General features: G+C 44.3%; 1 protein-coding gene across 1 annotated transcript; it reads left to right on the top strand.

Annotated features, from left to right (window-relative positions):
* Positions 1-336: 336 nt before the first annotated feature.
* Positions 337-21653, top strand: LOC143766223 (uncharacterized). The gene is made up of 7 exons (XM_077253731.1): positions 337-394; positions 3150-3300; positions 3428-3607; positions 3691-3814; positions 3885-3982; positions 4179-4269; positions 20166-21653. Exons 2-7 carry the CDS (start codon positions 3223-3225, stop codon positions 21428-21430), a joined length of 1836 nt encoding a protein of 611 aa, XP_077109846.1. The 5' UTR covers positions 337-394; positions 3150-3222; the 3' UTR covers positions 21431-21653.
* The last annotated feature ends 270 nt before the right edge of the window (positions 21654-21923 follow it).

Raw genomic sequence — 21923 nt, 5'->3', positions numbered from 1 at the left:
CAGATACACACACACACGGCTCCGCTCCGTACACCTCGTACATACGCAGCTACGCTCCATACACACGCAGTTCTGTTCCACACACCTCACACACACGGCTCCGCTCCGTACACCTCGTACACACACGGCTCCGCTCCGTACACCTCGTACACACACAGCTCCGCTCCGTACACCTCGTACACACACGGCTCTGCTACATCCACCCTGTAAACCCCTCCTGACCCCACACATAAACTTCCCCTCATCCAGCACCATGACAACCAGCACAGCAGAGTCCTGCATACACTGAGGCCCCTGATCATGTGACCCCTGACTCCTCCCCTCCTGTGACCTCATCACAGGTCCTGTGTGCACAGAGCAGCCATATATGTGGTGTGCGGCTCTGCAGGTGGAGGTAGGTGCTGGAGGTTCCCCATTACTGGGCGGGGGCAGTAACCCCTTCAGTGCTGAGACTATTTTGGTGCTTTTCTGTTGTCATTTTATAAAAATCTTCCCTTTCCTTTAGACCCAACTAAGTAAGGAGACACATATTCCTTACCTAGTACAGTGCCCCCTCTGCTCCCCCCACACACAGTATAATGCTCCCCCAGTACCGGCCACCCCCCACACACATTATGACAGTACAAGTTGCTCCCCACAATATGGCACCACCCACCTCCTAATAAATAACTCCTCCCCTTTCCCCACTCCTGGTGCAGATACAGATGACCCCGGGACACAGCACCGACCTCCTGGATCAGTTTCCCAGGGCTGGAGATGTGGCCCCCGGGGCCGGTGCTATAGATGTATGAGGGGCTGTTATCTGCGGGGGGAGCTGTACATGTAATGGAGACATTCTGGGGACAGATTATCCCAGCAGTAGGACTTTTTCTCTTTAGTGAATGTAGCTGGATTTTACCTTGTTGTTTTCTCTTTTATAATTTAATTACCCCATTCTAGGACCCCAGTGTTAGGCCCCGGCTGTCACTGCGATATATTGGGATGTGTCTATGGGGAACACAGGCCTCCCCCTCTCTGTGCCCCAGATATAATGGAGGAGGCGCTCTGCCTCTGTCTTTCTGCCTCAGATACAATAATGGATGTTGTCTCTCAGTTACCTCAGATACAGTACAGAGCAAAAGTTTGGACACACCTTCTCATTTAAAGATTTTTCTGTATTTTCATGACTATGAAAATTGTACATTCACACTGAAGGCATCAAAACTATGAATTAACACATGTGGAATTATATACTTAACAAAAAAGTGTGAAACAACTGAAATTATGTCTTATATTCTAGGTTCTTCAAAGTAGCCACCTTTTGCTTTGATGACTGCTTTGCACACTCTTGGCATTCTCTTGATGAGCTTCAAGAGGTAGTCACCGGGAATGGTCTTCCAACAATCTTGAAGGTGTTCCCAGAGATGCTTAGCAATTGTTGGCCCTTTTACCTTCACTCTGCAGTCCAGCTCACCCCAAACCATCTCTATTGGGTTCAGGTCTGGTGACTGTGGAATCCAGGTCATCTGGCGTAGCACCCCATCACTCTCCTTCTTAATCAAATAGCCCTTACACAGCCTGGAGGTGTGTTTGGGGTCATTGTCCTGTTGAAAAATAAGTGATGGTCCAACTAAACGCAAACAGGATGGAACAGCATGCCGCTGCAAGATGCTGTGGTAGCCATGCTGGTTCAGTATGCCTTCAATTTGGAATAAATACCTAACCGTGTCACCAGCAAAGCACCCCCACACCATCACACCTCCTCCTCCATGCTTCACGGTGGGAACCAGGCATGAGGGGTCCATCCGTTCACCTTTTCTGCATCGCACAAAGACACGGTGGTTGGAACCAAAGATCTCAAATTTGGACTCATCAGACCAAAGCAAAGATTTCCACTGGTCTAATGTCCATTCCTTGTGTTCTTTAGCCCAAACAAGTCTCTTCTGCTTGTTGCCTGTCCTTACCAGTGGTTTCCTAGCAGCTATTTTACCATGAAGGCCTGCTGCACAAAGTCTCCTCTTAACAGTTGTTGTAGAGATGTGTCTGCTGCTAGAACTCTGTGTGGCATTGACCTGGTCTCTAATCTGAGCTGCTGTTAACCTGCGATTTCTGAGGCTGGTAACTCGGATAAACTTATCCTCAGAAGCAGAGGTGACTCTTGGTCTTCCTTTCCTGGGGCGGTCCTCATGTGAGCCAGTTTCTTTGTAGCGCTTGATGGTTTTTGCAGCTGCACTTGGGGACACTTTCAAAGTTTTCCCAATTTTTCAGACTGACTGACCTTCATTTCTTAAAGTAATGATGGCCACTCGTTTTTCTTTACTTAGCTGCTTTTTTTCTTGCCATAATACAAATTCTAACAGTCTATTCAGTAGGACTATAAGCTGTGTATCCACCAGACTTCTGCACAACACAACTGATGGTCCCAACCCCATTTATAAGGCAAGAAATCCCACTTATTATACCTGACAGGGCACACCTGTGAAGTGAAAACCATTCCCGGTGACTACCTCTTGAAGCTCATCAAGAGAATGCCAAGAGTGGGCAAAGCAGTCAGCAAAGCAAAAAGTGGCTACTTTGAAGAACCTAGAATATAAGACATAATTTCAGTTGTTTCACACTTTTCTGTTAAGTATCTAATTCCACATGTGTTAATTCATAGTTTTGATGCCTTCAGTGTGAATGTACAATTTTCATAGTCATGAAAATACAGAAAAATCTTTAAATGAGAAGGTGTGTCCAAACTTTTGGTCTGTACTGTAACTGTGGGCTCCTTACACTTTTTTCTGTTTGTTGTGTGTTCTAAAGTATATAGGTTTTCTTAGTAGATGTCAGGAAAAAAACTGAATGTAGTAAAGAGTTTAACATATCAATGATTTCACACTACTCCTGTGCCACGACTGCTTGAGCTTTCCACCAGTTTCTTTATTTCCTTGTCAGTCCCAACAAACTTGTGATACCTATGGCCAATTAGTTGCTGAGACAATAGCCATCATAGCTAGTGATTGGGAGCATGGAGGAGATTACTTGGTCAGGTATTCAACTGATGTTCCAGTCCATATGAGACTAGAGAACACAACACCTACAAATTATGTTTCCCCTTACTATCTCCAGTAATTGCATTACACAGTATTCTTTATGGTGTTACATCGGCTTATCTTTTTCACATTCAGGGCCCTACGACATTTGATCCTTTCAGTGGAGATCTCCAATATTTAGAGAATTTTTCTGATTTACCCATCAAGGATGGATATGGACAAAAACAAAATGGCAGAGAAATTATTACAACTCAACCTAGAGATCCTCTTCTGGCTTACTGGGGAGGTGAGAGATTCTGATAACGTCACATTACATCATTCTTATCTGTGGGAATAACAGATGGACAGAACTGGAGAGGTGAGAACTCTGGAAATGTCTGTAGTGAAATGTATTAATGTGTCTCCATTACCAGGATTACACAGTAGTGAAGAAGACCTGTAGTGAACGTTGTCAGGCCTGTGTGTCTGGGCTCAGGGGTCTTCCCCATCCCTCAATCATGGGGCCCCCACCTCACATCCTGATACATGAGGACATCAATGACCAGAAGATCCTAGAACTCGCCTACAAGATGATTGAGCTGCTGATTGGAGAGGTGACACTGCTGGGAATGGTGGGTCATTATTCAGGAATGCTATGAAGGATTTGAGTGGATGACAGTATCATTGTATGTGTCAGGTTCCTATAAGGTGTCAGGATGTTGCCGTCTATTTCTCCATGGAGGAGTGGGAGTATTTAGAAGGACACAAAGATCTGTTCAAGAACGTCATGATAAAGGTTCCCCGGCCCCTCACATCACCAGGTAATAGGAGTAAATACATAGTTATTTGTACCTAAAGAATTAATTCAGTTCCTGTATGTGTTTCCTTCAGTTCTATCCAGTATGGGAACAACACCAGAGAGATGTCCCCATCCTCTTCTTCCACAGGACCAAAAACAAGAAAATCCCAATGTTCCTCAGGATCATCAGGTAGATGAAGAGGAGGTGTCATGAGATCTCCCCTATGATGTGTAGACGGCTGTGAAGGTCTTATGTTAGGTCTTGTTTTATCCACCAGTATTATATTTTTTATACTTGTGTAATGAGAACGGTGGAGATGGCAGGATTAGAGCTGATCATAGGTGACTTCTCCATCTGTCTGTGACCTTTACACTATTTGTTTCAGGGTGAAGATCTGACCTATATTAATGCTACAGAGACAAATGTGAGGGGTGATGAGCAGTGTAAAGAGGAGATTCCTACAGATAACCGTCCAGGTAAGTGGTAACTACTAAATACAGAGTCACAGTTTCATCTTAGTTACTGGCTGTGGCTGCTTTATTGTTGGTGTAGTTCGGCCATATCACAATCGTGTTATCATCTTTTTGCGTTCAGACCACAACATTCTCTTCCCGCCTCACCCCCGAAACTGTTTAAATTATTTTACACATTGAAAACCTTTCTAATTTCAGAGGGTATGTGGATCCTACAGGTTGTAAGCTCTATGTCCTCCAAGAGCAAGAACATGGCAATGGTTCTGTTACCTTCCTAGAATCCTCATATATTATTGGATGAATCTATCTTTTCAGTGCTGCTGAATTTGCTCATATGGCCCCTACAAGACCAGGTCCAGCCTTTCTAGTAAAATTTCGCTTTTATGATCGACAACATTAATTGTGCAGTGAGGACCAAGTTAATTTTTCAGTGCGGTAACAACAGATTTTCCCTTTATCCTGACTTTTCATTTTCTTTTTAAACTGACCGACTTCAAACAGGAATGCGATAATCTATACAAAAAAAATTACACCTATGAAATGAATATAGTTCTAAGCTGTGCGTGGTTGATGGCTGTAATATAAATGTATTCATGTCTGCAGGAGATGTGTTGGCATGGCTCGAGCCCTGGTTTCATGGCCTCAGTTCACATCATAAACTCCATTATGTTTTTGATCCTAAGAAATTTCGAATTAGTGCACATTTAGTACTGAAATGAGAAGCACTAATGCTTTCTCTACTTTTCTGGTCAGAACTCCTAGTAGCTCCAATGGTCCGTCATAAATGAGTGCAATTCTGGTTTAGTGATGTAGCTCTCCCCCGAGCATATCTTATTGTTGAGGATGTAACATAAAATGAAAAAAAATATATTTTTTTACAGGGTCATTCTGTATGGTATGTTTGATTGTGGTGGGATTGGCCTACCTCAATTACACACATGGTCAAAATTGTTGGTACCCCTCGTTTAATGACAGAAAAACCCACAATGGTCACAGAAATAACTTGAATCTGACAAAAGTAATAACAAATAAAAAATCTATGAAAATGAACAAATGAAAGTCAGACATTGCATTTCAAGCATGCTTCCACAGAATTGAAAAAATAAAAAATAAAGCTCATGACATAGGCCTGGACAGAAATGATGGTACCCCTGAAAATAATGTGACAAAAGGGACATGTTAAATCAAGGTCTGTCCACTAACGAGCATCACAGGTTTCTACAATCTTGGAATCAGTGAGTGGGCCTGTATATAGAGCTTCAGATACTCACTGTGCTGTTTGGTGACATGGTGTGTATCACACTCAACATGGACCAGAGGAAGCGAAGGAAAGAGTTGTCTCAGGAGATTAGAAAGAAAATTATAGACAAACATGTTAAAGGTAAAAGTTATAAGACCATCTCTAAGCAGCCTGATGTTCCTGTGACTACAGTTGCACATATTATTCAGAAATTTAAGATCCATGGGACTGTAGCCAACCTCCCTGGATGTGGCCGAAGGAGGAAAATTGATGACAAATCAAAAAGACGGATAATACGAATGGTAACAAAAGAGACCAGAAAAACTTCTAAACAGATTAAAAGTGAACTTCAAGCTCAAGGATCATCAGTGTCAGATTGCACCATCCGTTGTTGTATCAGCCAAAGTGGACTTCATGGGCCAGACTGGAATTTGCCAAACTACACGTTAAGCGGCCACAAAGCTTCTGGGAGAATGTGCTATGGACAGATGAGGCAAAAATGGAACTTTTTGGCAAGGCACATCAGCTCTATGTTCCCAGATGAAAAATGAAGCATATCCAGAAAAGAAAACTGTCCCTCCTGTGAAACATGGAGGAGGCTCTGTTATGTTCTGGGGCTGCTTTGCTGAATCTGGCACAGAGTGTCTAGAATCCGTGCAGGGTACAATGAAATATCAAGACATTCTAGAGAGAAATGTACTGCCCAGTGTCAGAAAGCTTGGTTTCCGTCACAGGTCATGTGTCTTGCAACAGGATAATAACCAAAAACACACAGCTAAAAATACCCAAGAATGGCTAACAAAAAAACATTGGACTATTCTGAAGTGGCCTTCTATGAGCCCTGACCTAAATCCTATTGAACATCTTTCAAAAGAGCTGAACATTGACGTCTGGAAAAGGCAACCTTCAAACAGGAGACAGCTGGAGCAATTTGCTCTTGAGGAGTGGGCCAAAATATCTGTCAAGAGGTGCAGAAGTCTCATTGACAGTTACCGGAATCGTTTGATTGCAGTGATTGCCTCAAACGGTTGTGCAACAAAATAGAAAGTTAGGGTATCATCATTTCGGTCAATGCCTATTAGCAGCTTCCATTGGTCCTCTAGGAAGGTCCTGAAGCTGCTGCAGCTATAAAAGGTTTGCATGGCCGCACGGCCATGCGCTAGTATCACTTCATGTTATGAGCTTGCTAATTGTGGTCGCGCCTGTATGATTGTATTCAGGGACCCGGCTGAAATAAGCCCCTAGAATACCGGCACCTCCGGTGAGGAGTTTTTGTGTGGTGCTTCTCTGTGTGCGTGACCACTGACTGCCATCAGCTCAGCAGTTAGCTGTGTTCCCCTGTAACGCTAACAGGGCACAGCGTGTTCTTTTCTGTGTGACTCGGTGAAGTAACTGAGTTCACTTATACCGCCATATAGTGCCGTCATTTCCTAGCAGCAGGTTGTCTCCTACACTGTGGACCTCAGGCTGCGAACGCACCAATTATAACATCCATATTAACTCGGTGCATTCCGCCAGTCCTCACAGTGTGTAAGTGAGTCTACAACTCTGATAGTCTTTAACCCCTTTCCGACATCGGGAGTAATAGTAGCTGTTTTGAACAGCTGACATGTGCTTGCAATAGCCGCCATTGGAATCACGATCCACCCGCTTCTATTAACCAGTTAAATGCTGCTGTCAATCTCTGACAGCGGCATTTAACAAATGCTTCCAGCAATCACGCTGGAAATACGCACACCGGTAACCCCCTTCACATGATCGCGGGTCACCGGTGTGTTGGCATGACAACCGGAGGTCTCTCCCAATTAGTCAGTGAATTTCATGATACGCTTACTTTCTCGGCACACCTGTATCGCCAAACTGTGTGCAAACAATAAACCTTGTGGCGATCTACATGATCCTTCTAATATTGTCCATAGTGTATTCCCATCTAAGAAGTGTATAAGATGAGCTTCTGGATTAGCAAGTCTGCCCCTACCTATCCACTGCTTCAAGTAACGTATCTGATCGGCCAGATAATACAAAAGTAGGTCAGGTACTGTGTATCCACCCTGGTTTTTTGGTCTCTGCAGAGATCCAATACTTAATTTGGGCCTTGATGATCCCCATATGAATGTCGCCATCATGCCATGTATTTTTTAAAAAAAACCTTTGGGGACTTTAGTTAATGACTGTTCCAACACATACAAACTTTTTGGGAGAATTATCATTTTGATTAAGCCAATTCTGCCCCACACAGATAGGGGAAGCTGAGACCAGATCTCAAACCTTTTCTTCATCATATCATATAAGGGGTATACGTTATCCTTAAGGTCCTTAATTGGGTTATGATTAATTATAATGACTAAGTATTTGAACTTTTGTACTACTTGCAATCCAAACATCACAGGTTCAGCCATATTTTCTACAAGAGGCATGACCACAGATTTACTCCAATTCATTTTGAGACCCGACAATTCCCCAAAATAGTTAATGAGGTCAGTTGCTCTCGGGAGGGATTGTTCCACTTTATTTAGGAAGAGTACCAGGTCATCCGCATATAATCCCACCTTATCTATTCTGAAATTTATATTGATGCCCTCTACCAAAGGGTCCTGTCTGATCTTAAGAGCAATAGGCTCTATCGCTAGTGCGAAGAGCATTGGGGACAGGGGGCAGCCTTGCCGGGTTCCTCTACCTAGGTCAAAGTATTCCGACAGTATTCCATTTACAAGGATATTGGCTGTTGGCATGCAGTAAAGTAACTTGATCCAATTCCGAAATTTGTCATGTACTCAGCTTCTAGCGATTTACATTACTCAGCAAGCTTCTGTTCCCCAATAGATGACTCCCTTTTAATATACGAGATTGTGGACCTGACAAATCCACTCAAATATGCTTTAAGTGTGTCCCATACTACCAATCTATCAGGGATATCACCATGATCTGCTATAAATATCTCCAATTGATCTGTTATTCTATAAGGGACAACCAAAACGGATGTATGTGGAATCTCTTGGGTCTGTTAGGGCCCCCTAGATGAAGGCATACCACCAATGGAGCATGATCTGACTTCCCTAGGGGAATATTCAATTTTACTCAGATCCGAAAACACAGCACTATTACATGATCTATTCTAGATAAGCATCGAGTGGCTGGTGTATAACAGGAGAATGCTTTATTAAATGGATGCTGCTGCCTCCATAAATCAATCCTGCCCATCTCCGTTATGAAAGTATGTAAGGCAGTGGTGTCCTGATTACCAGACCTAGAATTTGCAGCGCTCATTCTATGCAAAAATGTACATTGAGAACCATATTGAAATCTCCCATACATAACATTTTGGCATTCTGATACTGTGATACAAAAATCACTGCCTGTTGGAGTATATCCATCTTGGCCGGTGATGGGTTGTAAATATTGAGTAACACATAGGGCACCATATCTATAAATGTGTATATAAAAATCAAATCTACCCTCCAGGTCTCTTCATCACTTGAACCGACCATCTGTGATTTGTGCACAATAGTAACTACCCCTCTAAAATAGGATGTGTGTGTAGCATGTTTTTGCCATTGTATCCATGGTTTATTCATTCTGGATATAGTGTCTGGTGTTAAGTGGGTTTCCTGAAGACATATTATCTGAGCCTGCGTTTAACGTATTTGGGAGAGCACCATATTCCGTTTCCTAGCATTTCCCAGCCCCTTAATGTTCCATGAAAGGAATTTAAGTGACGCCATATAGACTCCATATGAAATTTTGATATAGGATACTATTCCCTTCTAGAGTGTTTAGATTCATTCATTGCACGACTTGTTAAAGGGTTGATTGTGACTTGTAGGATCGCTACTACCAACAGGTGGCGCTATAGAGTTAAGTCCTCTTTTTCTCAGAAGAGGCAATTTGCATATTTAGATTCATCATACAGATTACCCTTGGACGATAAAGTATATGTGCAATGCCTATAATTAACTGAAATTGCAATTAGTTCTAGAACCATTGAGCAATAATGGCCATAGAAATACAACTGGAGATGCCTATAAACTTCCCAAAACTTAAGTATAGGCATAAGTAGAAACTCTTATATTCTTTTCTATCTATTTATCTGAACCACTAATAACAGTTACAATAGATTCAATGTATACCCCTAACATAATTTCCTCACAAAAGGCATATACAGACTTGTTGGTCCAACCACCCAGTTTTTGCTGAACCCGAAGGGTAACTGGGTGTTTGGGCCAGGGACAGAGACGTCAGCACTAGCAGAAATGGGTACCTTGCACCATCAGAATACGGATTCTTAAAAATCTCCATCAGCCTTTCCTACAAATAATAACATGGGGGAGGTATAAAATCAGATCATGAACCGCATCTTTTCAACAGACAATACTGCCATTCCTCCTGTGTAATATATTCGGGGTGGGTTAAAACATCTTTTAGTTAACCAGTATATTAACATCTCAACAAGCCTATGCAGGTATAGACTATATTCCAATAGTCAGATATAAAATTCAGAGAAATATTAAATTTCCAAGTAGTCATTCCAATGATATACAGATATGAATATACCGTATACTCGAGTATAAGCTGAGAATTTCAGCCCATTTTTTTTAAACTGAAATTGTCCCTCTCGGCTTATCCTCGAGTCATTCCCAGGGGTCGGCAGGGGAGGGGGAGCGGCAGCTGTCTAATAATACTCACCTGCTCCTGGCGTGGTGTCCCTGGTTCTCCGGGCGCTGGCAGCTTCTTCCTGTAGTGAGCGGTCACATGGTACTGCTCATTACAGTAATGAATATGGACCCGACTCCACTCCCATAGGGGTGGAGCCGCATATTCATTACTGTAATGAACGGTACCAAGTGACCGCTCAATACAGGAAGAAGATGTCAGCGCCGGAGAAGCAGGGACCGCACCATGAGTAGGTGAGTATGGGGGCATTGCTCGATATTCTCCTGGCCACGTTCCACCGCTGGGCGCCGCTCCGTCTTCCTCTGCAGTGACGCACAGGTCAGAGGGCGCGATGATGCGATTAGTGTGCGCGCCGCCCTCTGCCTGAACGTCCGTGCAGAGGAAGACTGAGCAGCGCCCAGTGGTGGATTATAGCAAGTGCTGGGGGCCTGAACGACGAGAGGTGAGTGTGATTTTTTTATTTTTTTTTTAGTCGCAGCAACAGCATATGGGGCAAATGTGTATATGGGGCCATAATCAGCATTTGTGCAGCATTATATGGGGCAAATATTTGTCTCCCGGAAATAGATCACATATCCAATTTTTCATAAAGTCACTTGGATTATTTCCTTCTGCCGTTTCGGGCAATCCAATATGTGGATATTGTTTCGCCTCAGTCTGTTCTCTAAATCATCGTATTTTTGTGCGTACATTTCCATTTTTTGTTCTATCACTCGGATACGTTCTGGTAAGGGCGCCGTTTGGTCATCCAGACTCGAGATTCTGTCCTCCAGCTCTTGAACTTTCTCTCCCAAATTTGACATGTCATTGCGGAGTAGCCCCAGATCAGTTTTATCTCTTCAATTTTCCCAGGCTGTCAGCCCTCTGCCTGCTCCCAGAATGTTGCGATTGTGTTCAATCACAGCATTTTGGGGGTTAAAGTGCCGGGAGCGGTCTGTGACCACTCCTGGCACTTAGTGCCGGGTGTCAGCTGTCAGAATCAGCTGACACCCTGTGTGAGCGGGCGATCGCTCAGACGTAACATTCTGTCCATGGTCAAATAGGCCCAGGGCACATGGACGGAATATTACGTCTGATATCAGAAAGGGGTTAAGACACCTCCATTTTGCACTATTGTAAAAAGTTTTTTTTTAAGTATAATATTTCTTCAAGAAACTCATCTGACAGAAAATATTGGCCACTATGATAGTTTAGATTGCCAAATGCCACAAAGCTGCATACTCTTAATTACTCCAGAGAGGCTTCACAAATAGTTACCGTAATCATTTTTCTCTGATGAAAACTGTTGAATTTGATCATTTCAGTAATGTCTACTTGTCTATAGTCACAGTTTTGTCTACATTAGTTAGTGCCCAAAATACTCTAATTTAACCACTTCTTGCAGCCAGTTTTGTGTTCCTAATCAGGCCCTTTGTTTCATGTCACTTTATATGATGACAACTTTGCATGCTTATTTTGATTCTAGTGATGCTGAAATATTATTTTTCTGTGACAAATTGTACTTTATGTTTCTGGTAATTTTAGGTTGATGTATTTTGCGTTTATTTTTGAAAATTGCCAAATAATTTAGAAAGATTTGTGATTTTCAAACTTAAAATTTGTATGTTCCTTACTCAGATTGTGATACCAGACAAAATACACTGCTCAAAAAAATAAAGGGAACACTAAAATTCCACATCCTAGATGTCACTGAATGAAATATTCCAGTTGTAAATCTTTATTCATTACCTAGTGGAATGTGTTGAGAACAATAAAACCTAAAAATGATCAATGTAAATCTAAATGAATATTTCATGGAGGTCTGGAGTTGGAATGATGATCAAAATCAAAGTGGAAAATGAAGTTACAGGCTGATCCAACTTCAGTGGAAATGCCTCAAGGCAAGGAAATGTTGCTTAGTAGTGTGTATGTCCTCCACGTGCCTGTATGACCTCCCTACAATGTCTGGGCATGCTCCTGATGAGGCGGCGGATGGTCTCCTGAGGGATCTCCTCCCAGACCTGGACTAAAGCATCTACCAACTCCTGGACAGTCTGTGGTGCAACGTGACGTTGGTGGATGGTGCGAGACATGATGTCCCAGATGTGTTCAATCGGATTCAGGTCTGGGGAACAGGCGGGCCAGTCCATAGCTTCAATGCCTTCATCTTGCAGGAATTGCTGATACATTCCAGCCACATGAGGTCTGGCATTGTTCTACATTAGGAGGAACCCAGGGCCCAGTGCACCTGCATATGTTCTCACAAGGGGTCTGAGGAACTCATCTCGGTACCTAATGGCAGTTAGGCTACAACTGGCGACCACATGGAGGGCTGTGTGGCCCTCCAAAGAAATGCCACCCCACACCATTACTGACCCACTGCCAAACTGGTAAAGCTGAAGGATGTTTCAGGCAGCAGATCCCTCTCCACAGCGTCTCCAGACTCTGTCACGTCTGTCACATGTGCTCAGTGTCAACCTTTCATCTGTGAAGAGCACAGGGTGCAGTGGCTAATTTGCTAATCCTGGTGTTCTGTGGCAAATGCCAAGCGTCCTGCACGGTGTTGGGCTGCGAGCACAACCCCCATCTGTGGACGTACGGCACTCAGACCATCCTCATGGAGTCAGTTCTAACCGTTTGTGCAGACACACACACATTTGTGGCCTGCTGGAGGTCATTTTGCAGGGCTCTGGCAGTTCTCCTCCTGTTCCTCCTTGCATAAAGGCTGAGGTAGCGGTCCTGCTGCTCTGTTGTTTCCCTCCTACGGCCCCCTCCACGTCTCCTGGTGTACTGGCCTGTCTCCTTGTAGCGCCTCCAGGCTCTGGATACTACGCTGACACACACAGCAAACCTTCTTGCCACAGCTCGTATTGATGTGCCATCCTGGATGAGCTGCACTACCTGAGTCACTTGTGTGGGTTGTAGAGTCCGTCTCATGCTACCACGAGTGTGAAAGCACAACCAACATTCAAAAGTGACCAAAACATCAGCCAGAAAGCATTGGTACTGAAATGTGGTCTGTGGTCCCCACCTGCAGAACACCACTCCTTTATTGAGTGTGTCTTGATAATTGCCAATAATTTCCATCTGTTGTCTATTCCATTTGCACAACAAAAAGTGAAATTGATTGTAAGTGTTGCTTCCTAAGTGGAAAGTTTGATTTCACAGAAGTTTGATTTATTTGGAGTTATATTCTGTTGTTTAAGTGTTCCCTTTATTGTTTTGAGCAGTGTATATTTATACTGTGATTGAGCGTGTATATTTCATGTTGTTGTATTACCTATGTATAATGTGCTGTTTGTTGCTGTACACTGTATATTATAGGGACAGTGCAGTCAGTGCCAAAGCCACTAGATGGGAGTACAGAGCCCTTATTCTAGTCATGCTGTAAATAGTTAACCATAGGAGGGGTTTGCTGGGGAGTAATAGGACAGGACTTCCTTGTCTGGAGTCAGTCTAGGGCGGGAAGCCCACAGTGCTCGGGTGGGCAATATGCCCTAGCTGCGTGTAAAACCCGTAACGTTCAAGCGTGTGCCCAGCCATCCAGGGGACACCTAGAAGAGCATAGTACAGCAGATCCTACAGTAGAGGGAGGAAGGAAACAGAGGAAGACAAAGAGGTCACCGTAAAAGTGTACGGGCAGGTCGCTCCAGAAAGTGGCGGATAGCTTCATGAGATTAATCTCTGATGCCCGGGGCGAATGGGCAGACCAGTAGTAACCAGTGGCGTATCCAGGGGGGGCAGCCGGGGCATGTGCCCCGGGCGCAGCTGACAGGTGGGCGCCAGTGGGCCACCTGATGATGTGGCTGTCCAAGGATGTTCCTTGTCGAGTCATACCCAGAGGTCGGTAGGGGAGGGGGAGCCGGGGCTGTCTAATTATGCTCACCTGCTCCCGGCGCGGTCCCTGCAGGTCCCTGGCTCCCCGGCGCCCCAGCTTCTTCCTGTACTGAGGGGTCACATGGTACCGCTCATTACACTAATGAATATGCGGCTCCACCTACCATAGGGGTTGAGCCGCATATTCATTACTGTAATGAGCGGTAACGGTGACCGCTCAGTTCAGGAAGAAGCTGCCGGCGCCGGGGAAGCAGGGACTGTACCGCACCAGGAGCAGGTGAGTATAACGGGGAGGGGGAGCGCAGCTCGATGTTCACCTGCTCCTCGTTCCAGCCGCCACTCCGTCTTCAGCGTCTTCTGCAGTGGCGCTGAGGTCAGAGGGCGTGGTGACGTGGATAGTGCACGCCCTCTGCCTGAACTTCAGTGCAGAAGACGCTGAAGATGGAGCAGAGGCTGGAACGAGGAGCGGCGAATATTGAAAGTGCCGGGGGCCTGAGCGACGAGAGGTGAGTATGCGACTTTTTTTTTTATCGCAGCAACAGCAAATGGGGGGAGTGTCTGTATGGATCATCTTATGGGGCCATAGCATTTGTGCAGCACTATATGGGGCAAGTATATGTATGGGGCCATAATTAACATTTCTGCAGCACTATACGGGGCAAATGTATCTATGGAGCATCTTATGGGGCCATAATCAACGTTTCTGCAGCACTATATGGCGCAAATATCTTCATGGAGCATCTTATGGGGCCATAATCAACGTTTCTGCCGCACTATATTGGGCAAATGTGTCTATGGAGCATCTTATGGGGCCATTATTAACCTTTAGGGAGCATTATATGGGGCTCCTTATTCAATATGGATATTCTAAAACACTTAACCTACTGATGTCTCAATTAATTTTACTTTTATTGGAATCTATTTTAACATTATGAGGATTCAGGAATGTACCTTGGCTTGGTCATACAGTTTCAATAGAGTTAAGGTTCAAATGAGGGAGGTTTGGGGGGGGACGCCAAACTGATCCTTTGACCCGGGTGCAGGAAAGGCTAGATACACCTCTGGTAGTAACACTTTACAGTGAGGACACTGAGGGGCCGTCTGAGATGCCCCGACCAGCAGATACACTTAGTGATGCAGGGAACAGAGAAGGGAAAGAGGAAGTGAAATGCTGTAACAACTGTGAAGGAAATGCTGAAGACTATTTGGATGTGCTGTGTCCTGAAGTAAATAAATCTGTTCTGTATAGAGTTGCCCTGGACTGTCTATTTATTGGGATCCAGAAGCAGCCGCTTGCCAGTGAAGCAAAGGGGACACTGACAGCACGAGGCAATATAAGGAACACTTTTTCCCTGTAGAGGTAGGCCAAGACACCAGACACCCGAAAAGCCCAGCCACGACTACTGTCCTTTACAACTCCAGCATTTGCAGGTCCCTTTCTAGGGCGGGAATCATCTGGAAAAATTTGGTTTTATAACGTGGATCTAATAAAGTGGCAACCCAGTAGTCAGCATTATTCCTAATCATAACTATACGGGAATCATGTTGCAGATAATGCAGCAAGAAGGCACTCATATGTCGGGCTCTATCATGAGGTCCGATCCCATGCTGTGTTGGTGGCTGGGTAACAATGAGGCTCGTTTCCTCTGTCCCCTCCTGCCAGCTATGAACAACAGAGAGGGAAGGATTATCCTCTTCATCTGACAATTGGTCGCCCATCACCTCTTCCTCCTCCATTTGTTCCTCGGATCTTGCACCTTCGATAAGTTTGTCTGTTTTCACCAGCCCCTCTCGATCGTAGTAGTCCACCCTCCCTAGGCACCTGCCTGTGTGATGACAGTCTTGAACTTAGAGACAATGTTATCACTTCCGCAGTCTCCTTTGCTTCCTCCTCTTTTTCTGGGACCACCCCATCTCCTCACGCAGGCTATTCAAAGTCTGCTCCAGCATATAGATGACCGGAATAGCGATGCTGATGATGGCAGTTTCAGCGCTAACCATCTTAGCAGCCATTTCAAATCTGTGCAGAGTGTAATGCTGCTGCAGTGGAGTATAGTGCAACCTCCACCAGGGGATGCTGGTGAGGAAAGAGAGGTTGCACACACAGCATAACACCACCAAGCAGCAGCACAAGCGCCACCTGATGGCAAAAGAGTGGTCAGACGAGCCAAGTCAGAAACTGTCAGGACAAGGAGTACCAGAGGTCACAGTAATGCACGTGGTTAAAGGTCAAGCCAGAAGTCAGAGCCAGACAGGAGCAGATATAACCGAGATGAGAGACCGTAAAACGGGTCAGAAGACAAGCTGGGTCACATACCAAAAGGTCCAAGAACAGGGAATGAACACTAAGACAAGTGGGGAGGCAGGAAACGCGGTATCAAGGGTGTCAGCTGCTCTAGCCTGGAAGCATGAACTATCACTAACATTGGTCTGCAGGCCACTGCAGACTGAAATAGCCACACAGAACGAGGCATAGAGAGTTAACCCCCGCATGACCAGACTGAGGAGAGAATAACAAGAAACAAACCCCAGCCTGGATCATGACACAGAGGTCCTTAATCTGTGCCCACTCTGTAAACATGATATGCGCCACGTCCGTACTGCATTGGCCCAGACTATATGACATGACATATTGCATCAGGGCTCGTTGCTGCTGCCACAGTCGCTGCAACATGTGCAGAGTGGAATTCCACTGTGTCAGCACATCGCATATCAACCTGTTAACTGGCATGGCAAAGACCTCTGTACCAATGAAAGTCGATGAGCAGAGGGGTGCGAACGGAGAAAATGAGCACACAGCTTACGTTCTTTCTGGAGCAGTTCACCCAGGCCAGGATAGTGGCTGAGAAAACGCTGTACCACCAGGTTGAGGATGCGAGCCATGAAGGCAAGTATGTGAGCTTGCCTCGCCGTAGGGCCACCACCAGGTTCGCACAGTTATTGGACACAGCCTTCCCTGGATGCAGGTTCAGCAGCAACAGCCATTGATCAATTTCAGCCTGGAGAGCTGTCCACAGCTCTTCAGCTGAATGACTGTGATCTCCAAGGCATATCAATTTTAAGACTGTCTGTTTGCGGTGAGCCCTGGCTGTGCAGTATGGAGGTGGTGGGGGTTCGTTATCCACTGTTGGAACACGTGTCTCATGAAGGCAGAGGTTGAGGGCGCAGGTGGAGGTCCTAGATGAGATAGAGGAGGCAGAAGCAGTGGAGAAAGTGTTAAATGTAGAGGTATGTCCTGCAAGCCTTGGGGATTCCAAGACTTGTGGAGCAGCACCTGTCCCCACAGCCACCAGAGTCACAATCTTTTCTGTGACTACAACTGCGGGCGCATGGGCTGGCTGCAGTGCTGTGAGAGGACCGAGTACAGTGAACCGGACAAACTGCTGGACCGTGAGAGGTGCAGGCGGAGATGTTACAGTGGATTGAGAAACTTGTGGTGTGATCGTTCTCTGAGATCGGTCAGAAACAGCAGGCATATCCGCTTCTGTTACAGCTGAAGGCGACCTCTCAGTCAGCGCGACTCGATTGGGTAAAGAACCTGAGGTTCTGCGGTCAAAGACCTGTGTCTCAATAGTTGTCGCGGTAACAGAGGAGGAGGAAGAAGCAGCAGATGCGATTGATGGGGTGGCTGATGGTTGTTGAGTTCCACTGGTCTGCATTTTTGCGCAGTGGGATTCCCACAGTAAAGCATGTTGATTGCGCATGTGAAGGTTTATACATGTAGTAGTCAAGTTATTGCACTTTTTACCTCGACTCGACTTTTTTTTTGCAAAGTTGGCAGATTACGTGAGTTGGCTCAGCCTTTGCAGTGTCAAAAAAAGCTCAGGCTAGGCAACCCTTGCCACCCCTACGAGCTGCAGATCTGCGGACGATGCTGGTCAGAGGCACAGTTGTGGCTGAGAGCGCATCGCTCCTCGTGGCTGCATCACTACGTGTCTGCAACGGACGGCACAAAGTAACCTCCTCGTCTTCCTCCTTAGAAGACCTACTCAGCTGTGTGCCTCTATGTTCATGCCATCTGGGATCTAATACCTCATCATCATCCTCTGTGTTATCATATTCCTCACCATTGGAGTTGCCCTACTCCTCTTCTTGCCCTGACCGCACAGTACAGTCTGCATGAGCCTCAGATATCTGAGTCTCATTAGGATCACCTCCCCTCCCCCAGGGGTTAACATCTGATGACGAGGGTCAGGGTGCTGTTTGGACCATACTTCCTGCCCCGGATCCGAGCGAAAAAAATTGGGGGTGCAGATTTCCTCCTCTTGACTTTGCACAGCTTTTGAGTACACTTCTGATGAACATTGCATAAAATGTGTGAACAGCTCTTCAGACTCACCCATCTGTGGTTCTGTACAGTCAGTTGAACGGTTGGATAGTTGGGACGTGGGGAGAAGCAAGGGAAATTTGGGTGCACATCCGTGGACTGTACTGGGTGTGATGTTGAGGTGGAGGAAAAGGAGAGGCTACTTGAATCTGCATTTGACATCCACTTGAGTACATGCTCTTTCTGGGCATCATCGACAAGGCGTACTGCTGTGCGTCTGCCAAAGAAAGGTAGTGGTGTGGCCTGTCCAGTAACATAAATTCTCAGTTGTCTTTGCATAGGACATGACGTTGCTTCACTAGTGCTTTCACAAACATTACCACCTACCCCACGTACACCTTGAACACCAAGCCTAATTCCCCTTCCAGCACGGCCTCACTTTTTCTCAGTCATGTTGCTCAGATAGTTTGGTAGGAGCACAACCAAAATTAAGATTTTAAACTCTACACCACCTCTGCAAACAGCTGAATTTTAGCGACCGTAAATTCAAAGTTGAAATGTGGCGTGCTGTATCATGTTAGTCACAGAAAAAAGAATTGTTTGAGTGTGGATGAGGCCTCTATAACACACTAGAAGCTACAAACTATTTTTAAAGTTCGGTCCCTTATTGTATGACGTTAATAACAGAAGAATTTTTTGTGGCCTCTGGATCAGGCCTCTACAGCTTAATTTCAACCCTAACAAATGACAAAGTGTGATACAGCAGGTTGTCTAACTTTTTGCAACTGAAAAATTATAATTTTTTTTTAATGTGCCTGCAGACAGTTTCAAATCACCACAGCACTAAATGACAAGGTAGGATACAGCAGGCTGTTTAATATTTTTTCACTAGCTACAAGTGAATTTGAATGCTATACTTGTGCATGGATCACAATACAAGCAGTGCACAACGCGTGCCCTACTGGCTTTCTTTGTGCACCTCAGTATGGCCAAAAAAGAAAAAAAGTGCTGGTAGGTAAATTTAACAGCCACATTGGACACTATCTACTTACAGTATCTGACTGATATATAACCACCTATCTAAGTAGCTGAAATGTGGATACAGCAGGCTTTTTCACGTTTAGCTACTGAAAAAATGTTTAGAATACTATACTTGGTGCATGGAGCGCAATAGAAGCAGTGCACAACACACTTGTTGGACATGTGCTCTGCTGGCTTTGTCTGTGAACCTCAGCAATAATGCCCCCCCCCCCAAAAAAAAAAAAAAAAAAAAATTACGGAAGGTAAATTTTACAGCCACACTGGACACTAACTACACTATCTGACTGATATACAACCGCCTAACTAACTAGCTGAAATCTTGCTGTTAACAGTGGCAGCGTCAGGAGCAGCCTCTCTGCGCTGTAAGGGTTTGTGCACACGTTGCGGATTTGGCACTGCGGATCCACAGCAGTTTTCCATGCATTGTACAGTACCATGTAAACCTATGGTAAGCCAAATCTGCAGTGCTCATGCTGCGGAAATTTCCATGCAGAAACGCAGCGGTTTATTTTCTGCAGCATATCAATTCTTTGTGCGGATTTCGCAGTTTTACATATGTTCCATAATAGGATTTTGCAGGTGATAAAAAACGCAGGCGAAATCCACACAGAATCCGCAGTGAATCTGCAGGTAATTCGCAGAATCCGCACGGAAAAATCCGCAATGTGCGCACATACCCTTAATGTACAAATGTCACTAAAACAAGATGGCCGCTATTAGACTGTGAACGGTCATTGTCTTGGTGAATAATCCAATTTTGCTACATAACTTCCCATTTATATGGAAATTTTAAGTAGAAATGTTTAAAAATATAAATTTCAAGATATTTTATTCAAAAATAATAAATGTTTTAATTCTCTGCAGATGACTGTACCAGGAGATCAGAGGGACTGCTGACATCAATTTTTAAATCAGATGACCTTGAGATCACACAGGATACAATTGACGTGAATGTCATTACTCCAGATGTGCCATCATCCCTTCACAGCCAAGATCTGTCATCTGATCCAGTGAAACAGATCCTATCTTCTGATTCATTACAGACTACTAAAAAAAATAAAAGTCACAAGAGAGGCATTAAAAGACTAACTGCTTTTAAAGCAAAGACGACAAATACACATTCAGAACACAGAAATCGTTTTCCTCTAGAAACCTCTTTTGTTAAACATCAAAAAATTCACACAGAGAAGAGATTTTCTGCTTCCAAATGTGGGAGATATTTTAACCAGAAATTAGAACTTGTCACGCATGAGAGAATTCGTACTGAGGATAAGCCATTTTCATGTTCAGAATGTGGGAAATGTTTTAAATGGAAATCTTGTCTTGTTAGTCACCAGAGAACGCACACAGGGGAGAAACCTTTTTCATGTTCAGAATGTGAGAAATGTTTTGTAGAGAAATCGCACCTTGTTAGACATCAGAGAACTCACACTGGGGAGAAGCCTTTTTCATGTTCAAAATGTGGGAAATGTTTTCGACAGAGATCATCATTTGTTATGCATCAGAGAACTCACACCGGGGAGAAGCCTTTTTCATGTTCAGAATGCGGAAAATGTTTTGCACATAAATCAATTTATGTTGCACATCAAAGAATTCACAAAGGGGAGAAGCCATATTCATGTTCAGAATGTCGGAAATGTTTTTTATATAAATTCCATCTTGTTACACACCAGAGAACTCACATAGGGGAGAAGCTTTTTTCATGTTCAGAATGTGGGAAATGGTGGGCAGATAAATCAAGTTTTGTGAGACACCAGAGAACTCATACAGGAGAGAAGCCTTTTTCATGTTCAGAATGTGGGAAATGTTTTACACGTAAAACAGGTCTTATTACACACCAGAGAACTCACACAGGGGAGAAACCTTTTTCCTGTTCAGAATGTGATAAATGTTTTATCCAGAAATCTGGTCTTGTTAGACACCAGAGAACTCACACAGGCGCAAAGCCTTTTTCCTGTTCAGAATGTGAGAAATGTTTTAACCAGAAATCTGGTCTTATTACACACCAGAGAACTCACACAGGGGAGAATCCTTTTTCCTGTTCAGAATGTGGGAAATGTTTTAGCCAAAAATGGTACCTTCTTAAACATCAAAAATCCCACATGGAGAGAAGTCCTTATCATACCTAGAATGTGAAAAATGAATTACTGGAAAACCATATTTTGTTGACCAGCAAAAATAAGTCACACAGAGAGAAATTATATATGCTGTTGACAAAGTGTACAGATAACAGAAATACTAATAAGAAATTTAGATTGTGAGCCTCTATGGGGACAGTGCTGAAGATGTCTGTAAAGTGTTGTGAAATTAATGGAGCTATGTAAGTAAGTAAAATAAACAGTCATACAATTAAAAAAGAAGGGAAATTACTTTAGAACATACTTTAATTTTTGTACTATAAGACACACTTTTAACAACAAAAATTCTTGATAATAAGTGAGTGCCTATTAAAGTCTAGCAGCAAATTACAAAAACATGGAACAATGGTGAACCTTCCCAGGAATGGCCGGCAGACCAAAATTAACCCAAGAGCGCTGTATTGACTCATCCAAGAGGTCACAAAAGACCCCACAACAACATCCAAAAAACTGCAGGCCTCACTTGCCTCAGTAAAGGTCAGTG

This window comes from Ranitomeya variabilis, chromosome 4, assembly GCF_051348905.1.
Source record: "Ranitomeya variabilis isolate aRanVar5 chromosome 4, aRanVar5.hap1, whole genome shotgun sequence".
Lineage (NCBI taxonomy): Eukaryota > Metazoa > Chordata > Amphibia > Anura > Dendrobatidae > Ranitomeya > Ranitomeya variabilis.
The sequence above is the reverse complement of the archived record's forward strand: the minus strand, read 5'-3'. Positions and strand labels throughout refer to the sequence as shown.

Bases quoted from the DNA above. Each gene is read 5' to 3' on its own strand.
- LOC143766223 (XM_077253731.1), top strand. From the start codon at position 3,223: ATGGATATGGACAAAAACAAAATGGCAGAGAAATTATTACAACTCAAC. The intron at 3,815-3,884 runs GTAATAGGAGTA...TGTTTCCTTCAG, and splicing joins CCGGCCCCTCACATCACCAG to TTCTATCCAGTATGGGAACA. The intron at 3,983-4,178 runs GTAGATGAAGAG...TATTTGTTTCAG, and splicing joins ATGTTCCTCAGGATCATCAG to GGTGAAGATCTGACCTATAT.